The 9,902-nt window shown below is 39.6% G+C and overlaps 1 protein-coding gene across 1 annotated transcript; it reads left to right on the forward strand.

Annotated features, from left to right (window-relative positions):
• Window positions 1-801: 801 nt before the first annotated feature.
• Window positions 802-9,430, forward strand: stip1 (stress-induced phosphoprotein 1). The gene is made up of 14 exons (XM_028595030.1): window positions 802-941; window positions 3,272-3,481; window positions 3,579-3,720; window positions 4,038-4,179; window positions 4,495-4,660; window positions 4,792-4,918; window positions 5,744-5,846; window positions 6,157-6,277; window positions 6,471-6,567; window positions 6,667-6,791; window positions 6,903-6,939; window positions 7,070-7,173; window positions 8,648-8,820; window positions 8,908-9,430. Exons 1-14 carry the CDS (start codon window positions 933-935, stop codon window positions 8,978-8,980), a joined length of 1,629 nt encoding a protein of 542 aa, XP_028450831.1. The 5' UTR covers window positions 802-932; the 3' UTR covers window positions 8,981-9,430.
• Window positions 9,431-9,902: the final 472 nt, after the last annotated feature.

Consider the following 9,902-nt stretch of genomic DNA (forward strand, 5'->3'; position numbering starts at 1 on the left):
ATTCTAAGTAATGACAACAGAACTGTCGGCGCGTTCACATGATACAAGCCTTCCATGACCTCTTCCACACAGTTGCTAGTAACCAAGGAGGACACGGAGGATTAAATAAACATGGTGGACTCTTCAGAAGAGGTAATTATCTTCACTCCAGTTTCTGCCCGGGAAAGTCACAATTGCCACAATCTTCTGAACACAGCCATACAGACAAATTCAGAGAGAGTTGTGTGGAGCTGATAGTTTTAATTAGCTTTGTAGCAACTCATTTGGCAATGGCTTGAATGTAATGGACGTTCATTAATATAAAAAATGTATGCACTAAAGCTTTAACAGTAAAATAACTATACAATAAAGTTTAAATAACTATCAATATACAATTTATTAGTGATTGTTATTAAGTGTTAGCTATGTTTCTATTAATAACCACATGATGACATCACATAACCTTTTAAGTTTCAATAAAAAGGCCATGCACTGTACAGCCTATAGGTTTTACTCATGGTGTATTAAGATATTATTTGTGTGTACGTCCTAACAACTGTCAAATTAAGCATTAAAGATTTAATGATTGATCTACATATGATTTGTTTGTTTTTTACGCTTAGCTATGTGTTGAGACTTGCCCTCTCATTTCCATCAATGGTCCTCCACTATCTCAGCTGTCCCCAACGTACCATCTATGATATACTATCAGTCAGCCAAGTATCTACAGCTAGGAGAGCATGTAGCACTTTCTTGTTTATTCCGTCATCTTCTGGAAGTTTCAGTTGATGGGCTATATATTGCCCCTTAGAATAAACGTTACTGGTAAAACGTAAATCTGAACGTTGATTACTGATTTTCTACACCTCAAACTGGCAACCTACATGTTGTTCAAGGGGAGGAGCTAATTCACACTCCGCAGTAGTTTCTGGAAGGAACCTCATGCTTGCACCATGGAGAAAGTGAGTGTCATACAACTATCTTCACAATTCTTTTTTAACCTTACGTTATCTTTAGAATTAACGATGAGTTCCTTTGATTATACGTGTCTTTACAATAATGCTTTGGGGGTTAGTGTAGTAAGCCACCTCTTTACACTTGGACTTCACAGTTTGCTAATATCAGACAGCTAACGTTAGCTAGCTTGCTATTTTAGCGTCAATCCGGTAGTAACGTGTTGTGGTTGATGTTGTCCGATTGGGCTTGAGGTTGTTACCCAGCTCAAGGTATCTTGAAAACGCTAGTCTGCAATGTAACGTTAGCTAGATAAACTGGAACCTAAATCGTGCAAACTTATCTAGCAAGGTTAACCGTTTGTTAATTTGTGTACGGCTGTGGCTAATGTATGATTGCACACGGCAAGGTTAGCTAACGTTAACTGTTAAGCTAACGCATATGACTTAAATTTATCACAGCTGCTTTATCATTGAGGTTTACCTGCCACTGCAGCCATTGCCATTGCCTTGATATAACAATATACGCTAGCAAATCACGACAAGATACCCTTAACGCAAAGTAACTCCTTAGTTAGCAAATGATTACACCACAGCTAACATTAGCTAGCTCACATTGTGAACGCTATCATTATTAAGGTGACGGACAAATGAGAGCCATAATTAAGCCAGTAACGTTAGGTAAATCCCTGTGTGTTAAAATGTGTCAGAGGACCAACAGCTAAACTGCGACAGTCCGTCTGTAGCACATGCTGCAGGAGTATTTTTGGATCGGCTTCAGCGTTGTCCTCAGTAGCCTGCACTCAGACCCCAGGATCTTTCTAGATGCACACGGCGCCGCTGTCATGGCTACAGCCGCATTTTGTCGGGTGCCGCGTCCTCTCGAAAGTTCTGCAACTGGCCAGTTCAATTATTTGGGTGTATATAGTGTAATATCCTTCCAGACGCTATTTTCATTTTGACCGTATCTATTGGTTTGTGATTATGTGTGCATTCATAATGGCTAATAGAAGTGTACTGGGGTTTCTTGATGCACCAATGACAGCCTCCAAAAGAAAGCAGCAGCATCATCAATTGCTAGACCTCACTCAGATAAACATTCAGAGTCAGCTTAGCTTTAGTGGCCACGAAAGTGTGAACACATGCAAGGAATTTGACTCCGGTTTTTTGTTGCTCTTAAAGTACATACACAGAAATAGGCATATGGCTAAAAACAAGCACATCAAAGCTGAATAAGGTAAATGTATTAATTTGATTACTATACACCGATAAAACTTTGTATATAAAATAGTGTACATATACACATTCATATGCATACACATACGTAAATACACATGTAGCTAAACAATCGGTTCTATGAGGATCTCTGAGCATTGTAAACAGTAATACAATAGGGCAATGCAAAGTGCAAATGTCCAGTTCTGGTCCATCCCTTGCTTGACTTGAGAACAATTACTATTGTTTTTTTCTTAATATTTCAGTATAGCCCTGGTTTTCGATGTACACAGCTGCTTACATGGCTTTGGCTCATTAATTGTGAGGACCATGAATTTACATTAAAGGTCCCATGACATGAAAATTTCACTTTATGAGGTTTTTTAACATTTAATGAGTTCCCCCAGCCTGTCTATGTTCCCCCAGTGGCTAGAAATGGCGATAGGTGTAAACCGAGCCCTGGGTATCCTGCTCTACCTTTTTGAGAAAATGAAAGCTCAGATGGGCAATTTTGGAATCTGCTTGTTATGAGGTCATAACAAGCAAGGTTACCTCCCCTTTCTCTGCTTTGCCCGCCCAGAGAATTTGGCCAACCCATGAGAGAGAGAGAGAGACAGATATCTTGGCTTTCAAACGAGAAAAGTGGCAGTTGGTCAAGGCCACACCCCCACCCTCCACCTTGCCCCTCCCACTCTCCTCCTCAATAGCTTCACACACAGAAATGGCACATACTAAGGAAAGCTCATTGTGGGACTGGCTCTAGTGGCTGTTGTTCTGCACCAAGGCTGAATTTCAGGAAAGAGACTTCAGATACAGTATTAGGGGACCACTAAGGTCTATATAAAAGCATCCAAAGAGCACCATGTCATGGGACCTTTAACAAAATAAAGACATATGTTCTGGGTCTAACATGAACAGCTGAGTGTTTTTTTTTTTTTTTTTTTTTTTTTTTCAGTTCTGCCAGTGGCAGCTGCGAAAGATTTCTTCTCTGTAGTCAAATCTATATAGGGGATTATGTGCATGTGCTTTTGTGTAATAGTTATAGAGCAGTCACAGCAGGAGAGCTGTAGTATTGTGAATGTGCCTCTTAATGCTTAATTTGATTGAATTTTTCTGGCTCATAGGTTTCAGCATTGAAAGACCAGGGCAACAAGGCGCTGAGTGCAGGAAATATTGATGAGGCTGTACGTTGCTACACTGAAGCTTTGGCCCTTGACGGTTCGAACCATGTCCTGTTCAGTAACCGCTCAGCTGCCTACGCCAAGAAAGGCAACTATGAGAATGCTCTTCAAGATGCCTGTCAGACCATCAAGATCAAGCCTGACTGGGGCAAGGTGAGGTGTCATTTCTTTTGCCATTATACTTTTGTCAAGATGTGTAAGAATACAAATTGAGAAGGCAATCTATATTCTTTCAATTTTGATCAACCAGGGCTACTCCCGCAAAGCTGCAGCATTGGAATTTCTTGGCCGATTGGAGGATGCTAAAACAACTTACCATGAGGGACTCCGGCAAGAGCCAAGTAATCAGCAGCTAAAGGAGGGTTTACAGAACATTGAGGCCCGGCTTGCAGGTAGAAACAGTTGATTTTGTGATGTCTTTTATTCTACATTACAATGTGGAAATATTGTGAGTCACTTTTCTCTTCTACGTGGGTACAGGATTTAGCGATAGCTGCTGACAGGATCACTGCAGTAAAATCACATTGGGAGTGCTCAAGTTTTCAAAAGGAGAGTAGGCATTCCACTTAGGTTTTGAGTGTGATTCACTCAGTGGACAAGTATAAGGGGTTACAGAGGAGAGAAAGCTCTGCTGAATTTAATCCTAGACCAGTGCAAGATGGACTGGCCATATTGTTTTACTAATAAACATAATTTTTTGCTTCACCAGAGAAATCAATGATGAATCCCTTCGCCCAGCCCAACTTGTATCAGAAGCTGGAGAGTGATTCTCGGACCAGTGCGCTACTGTCAGATCCCAGCTACAGAGAACTCCTGGAGCAGCTCAGGAACAAACCATCGGAGCTTGGCACGTATGTGCATTTTCAAAAATGTGTCAGCCTTAACGACAACGACTGAGAAACAAAAAAATAACTATCTTTTTGTTTCGTTGGGTAGAATTGCACAAAAACTCTTACATATTATTTGTAGGCCCATTGTCATTCCATATTCTTTTGATATTTTAAAGGATCATCCTCTGTGTTGTGCTTCTGTAACCATTAGCATGTATAATACTGAGAAGGGCTAGATCAGAATAAAAAATCTCAAATTAATTTGGAAAATGTGCATTAGCCCTGAATACTGTGGTATTAGAAATGCATTTGTTTGTTTGCCTAACTGTTTTGCAGGAAGCTGCAGGATCCCAGAGTGATGACCACTCTCTCTGTGCTGCTGGGACTGAACCTCTCTGAGATGGAAGAAGAGGAGAACCCTACTCCCCCTCCTCCCCCCAAACCCAAAGAGACTCAGCCACCTCCTCCCAAAGAGGAAGACCTTCCCGAAAACAAGAGAAACGTAAAAAGTTTAACTGATTCATCATACGTTTTACTTTAAATGAGTTTTAGCCATTTTGCCTCTTCTGATGAATCCTTATTCTTAGTCTTTTTTTCTTTTTTAATCCTCCAATATTTTTTTTTTTTTTGCAGGCCTTGAAGGAAAAAGAACTTGGGAATACTGCATATAAGAATAAGGACTTTGATGTGGCGCTGAAACATTATGAAGAAGCAATCAAACATGACCCCACCAACATGACCTATATATCTAATCAAGCAGGTACATAGTCTCACATGTTGGAAAAGCGATGACAGCCTCGCACATTTGCACATTTTGACCCATAAAGTTCATATATAGAATAGAGTTGTCCACCACAATCAATTCTCCTCCACAATCAGACTTTGTGATTATTTGGAGTTTCTGCCACTGGGTTAAGCACCACAACTAAATCCTCAGATTTGAGGAAAACTCGTGATTGCCAACAAAACATGTTGTTGCATCATTGGGGGGGAGGGAGGTATGACATGCAACAAAGGTCCCACAACTGGAATGGTAAACATTCACCTGCCAAGGTGCTCCAATCGCACTTAACGCAATTAACACTAATGTTATACTTGGCAGCAGGTAACGATGTTAGCCTACCGTTAGCTAGTAGCTTGGTTAAACACGGTTAAAAAGCTGACCGCTAAACAGTGTAAACGTGTCTGTATTTTCACTGATTCCAACACTGGGAAGTACAACAGTCTGCCGCTGTAAACCTTGTGGTGCATTCAAAGTTATTGTAAAATACCTTTTTCTTATCGTTTTTTGTCGTTAAACAGCAATTTACTAGTGAAGTTATTATTGTTAAAATGTATTATTACATTTTTAATAAATCATTTTAAATTCCCCTCTTCTTTGCGCTGATCCATGACTCAAAACTGTGATCCAAACCGTGAGCTTTGTGATCCGTTGCACCCCTACTCAGAATGCACTAAAATATTGACCCAACAGTGTTACTACCAGTTCAGCTCAGTTTAACCAGTATTTAAAACTGACATGATTATTAACTTAAAATCTTGACTTTGAATGTTAAATGTGTACTCATTTTTATTATCACTTCAGCTGTGTACTTTGAAAAGGGAAATATGGAGAAGTGCCGAGAGCTGTGCGAGAAGGCCATTGATGTTGGCAGAGAAAACCGGGAAGACTACAGACAAATAGCAAAGTGAGTTCTCTAGTATTTATTTATTTTTTGTCTTTACTTGAGTGAATCTACCCACACTGCCCCTCAACCTTGAGGACAGGACTGGTATTTTGTGGATCTTATATATTTACAAATTACATTTTTTATTTTACAAGTTACAAACTTGAACTTGAATTTTTTTTCAAGAGCATAAACGTGATTGTGTGACTGGGGTTGTTGGTATTTGTTAATAAGAATTTATTACTGAGCTATTCTTTCCTTAAGTTAATACCTCCCCCATTCTGAGTTTGTGGCTCTTATCATCTGCTGTCTCCTCCTCCTCTTTCTATAGGGCCTTGGCTAGGATTGGAAACTCCTACTTCAAGCAGGAAAAATACAAAGAAGCAGTTCAGTATTTCAACAAGAGTTTGACGGAGCATCGTACTCCCGACGTCTTGAAGAAGTGTCAACAGGTGCAGTGCAAGCGGGTTTCCTTGATTTTTCAACTGAATGTAGCTGAATGGAGACATTATTCAATTATTCAGACTTTACATTTTAGGTGGTTTAAAAAAAAAAAAAAAGTTGTGCTAGATCTGCATGTGGACAGGGAATGAAAACCTAAGTGGGCACTTGACTTATACAATGATACTGTAATTGGTTCGGCAGGCAGAGAAGATACTGAAGGAGCAGGAGAAACTAGCCTACATCAACCCTGACTTAGCCCTGGAAGAGAAGAACAAGGGCAACGACGCCTTCCAGAAAGGTCTGTGTAATAGTTGTTGTGCTCGTTGGTTGATCATTGTCATTTCATTCTTATTTCAAGAACTTCTACAAAGATGAACTCGTCCTTTATTTCCCACAGGAGACTACCCCTTAGCCATGAAACACTACTCCGAGGCCATCAAGAGAAACCCCAAGGATGCCAAACTCTTCAGTAACCGAGCGGCCTGCTACACAAAGCTGTTGGAGTTTCCACTTGCCGTGAAGGTACAGCCTTACATCCTTAACACGCATCTCACTGACTCAGTTAATGACATTCTAACCTGACAAAAACAAATGACCTTAATAATCTTTTATTTATTTATTTTTTTCTGTCAGGATTGTGAATTGTGCATCCAACTTGAGCCCACCTTCAGTAAGTAGAAAACTTTCTATTTATTACCATTTAATTCAAATTTAGTTAGAAAAAGTTGTATTTTATGCTGTTAACTGTTAAGTTCAATTGTAGTTGGTTTAACACCTAAATGAAACTCATCTGTCCACAGTAAAAGGCTACACGCGTAAAGCAGCTGCCTTGGAGGCAATGAAAGACTATTCAAAAGCTATGGATGTGTATCAGAAGGCTCTGGAGCTTGACTCTTCCTCAAAGGTATTTTAATTGTTACTACACAGCTCAGAAAATCATATCTGAATTTTCAAGGCCTTGAACACTACATATGTGACAATATTTTGAAAAAAAGCATGGAAATTTACTAGGGTATTTACATGATATTACATTTTCCAGTAAGGCTCAACTGTTCCAGGTTTAGTACTTAATCTAGTTACTGATCTAAATAATAGGTCATCACCTGAATCCCATTTTGTGATTCAAGTAATGTAAAGGTCACTTTTCTGAAAACGGGTAAATTGGTAGTTATGTTGAAGTATCGATAGTGTTGGTAAGGGATCGGTGACCATCAAAAAAAACAATCTGAGCACCAAAATCTGTAAACCAGATCAAAAAGTGACATTTTGAAATACTCTGGTGTCTTTAAGTGCTCATATTATGCTTTTTGGCTTTTCCCCTTTCATTTATTGTGTTAAATATCTTTTTGTTGACGTTATAGGTTTACAAAGTGAAAAAGCCCAAAGACCACCCCAAAGGCACTTATGATCTTTCAGAGAAAACTGTGTTCACAAATTGCTCCAAACAGCTCTATTGTAGTCTGGCCTTCAAAGACAAATGCGTGCCACTTTGTAACGCATGTTATAATGCTCGCCTAGCTGCTAGCATGTCTAGCACTCCCTCATACTCTGCAACTAGCTAGCAGTACTTGCATGTGCGACTCCCAACAAAGATGGTACAGAAGTGAGATGCCTCACTCTGTAGCTAATACAGAGAGCTCAACACACAGGGTGAAAAGAGGAGCTGCAGCAATTTGCAGTACAACAAATATATGGTGTTTTCTGAAAATTAAACCACATAAACCTATTCTGGTACAACCTCTAAATACAATTATGAACCTGAAAATGAGCATAATATGAGCACTTTAAAGGTCCCATGGCATGAAAATGTCACTTCATGAGGTTTTTTAACATTAATATGCATTCCCCTACCCTGCCTATGGTCCCCCAGTGGCTAGAAATGGTGATAGGTGTAAACTGAGCCCTGGGTATCCTGCTCTGCCTTTGAGAAAATGAAAGCTCAGATGAGCTGATCTGGAATCTTGCTCCTTAAGGAGCAAGGTTACCTCCCCTTTCTCTGGTTTGCCTGCCCAGAGAATTTGGCCCACCCATGAGAGAGAGGCATCATGGCTTTCAAATGAGCAAAGTGGTAGTTGGTCAAGGCCACACCCCCACCCTCCATCTTGCCCCCCCCCTCTCTCCTCCTCAATAGCTACAGACACAGAAATGGCACACGCTAAGGAAAGCTCATTGTGGGACTGGCTCTAGTGGCTGTAATTCTGCACCAAGGCTGAATTTCGGGAAAGAGACTTCAGATACAGTATTAGGGGACCACTAAGGTCTATATAAAAGCATCCAAAGAGCACCATGTCATGGGACCTTAAGTGTTATTCATAGTTGCTGGACAATGATCAATTGGCTTTTTTTTCTTCTTCATAATTTGCCCTCTCCACATTCAGGAAGCCACCGAAGGCTTACAGCGCTGCATGATCAATCAGACCACGAGGAATGACAGTCCTGAGGAAGTGAAGAAAAGGGCCATGTGCGATCCCGAGGTGCAGCAGATTATGAGTGACCCAGCAATGCGCATGATCCTTGAGCAAATGCAGAAAGACCCTCAGGCGCTTAGCGAGTAAGTTTACCAACCTTTTTTGTGTCACTTTCTGTCTCTCGGCATGATGAATTTAACATTTTTACTTTTTTTCTGTTTAATCCTCAGCCACTTAAAGAATCCAGTCATTGCTCAGAAGATTCAGAAACTCATTGATATCGGACTGATAGCCATTCGTTGATGAGAACCAAGAGACTCAAAGACAACAGTGGAACAGCGTGCAAATCCCTCCAAAATATTACATCCTCCTTTCTTGCCTTCAATTTCGAAATGTTGTCTTTAGTCTCCCTGAGACGTGTGTATGTTATGTTTTTAAAAAAAATCAGTTTCAGAACTTTTTCATTGAATTTAAGAAAGCATCTTGTATGTCATCTGGAAAAGTTTAGGACACCAGAAAACATAAAAAAAAAAAAAAAAAAAAACTGGATTCATGTGTAAAGATGCTCAAATACATCTTATAATAAACAGCACAATTCAGTGCACAAGTATGTGCAGTGTTTAAAGGGGAAATCCACCCTAAAGCAGATCACATATTCCTATTGGTTTATGTTTTAAGGAAATAAAACAAAAAAATAGAAGCATTTGTAAACTCAAAATAAAGAATATAATATAGATCACAAATTGAAATTGTCAACATTGGTCATGGTTCTTAACTCTCTTATTGTCCTCTTTTAGGCTTGACTAAACATGGTGCTTGCTGAGATGTCAAGTTTGTTTACATCACTTGGTCATCTCCCACACCTCAAGTGGAAAGCTGAATCTATCCTCTCTACTGGCCACTCATATGCAGGTCCTGAATCTTGTAAACATGTTAGGTATTATTTTTGTACATGAAATTTTTTTAAGCTTGGCTTTCTTTGGCTTAATGGATGGTTTTGTGTGCAGCAAGTATCATAGGAAAGCGTTGAGCGTTACCTTGATCGTGGTGGCTAGAGGATTTATCTAGACAACTTGTAACTGAGACTTGGAAAAACACTACTCTATTCCATTAAGAGTCTAGAGATATTTTGCCATAAAAAGTGATTTAAGATTGATCATTAACAGTTAAAGGTCCAATTGCATGAAAATTTCACTTTTGTTTTTGTTTTTATTTTTTATTTAAA

Source organism: Perca flavescens, chromosome 13 (genome assembly GCF_004354835.1).
Source record: "Perca flavescens isolate YP-PL-M2 chromosome 13, PFLA_1.0, whole genome shotgun sequence".
Taxonomy (NCBI): Eukaryota; Metazoa; Chordata; class Actinopteri; order Perciformes; family Percidae; genus Perca; species Perca flavescens.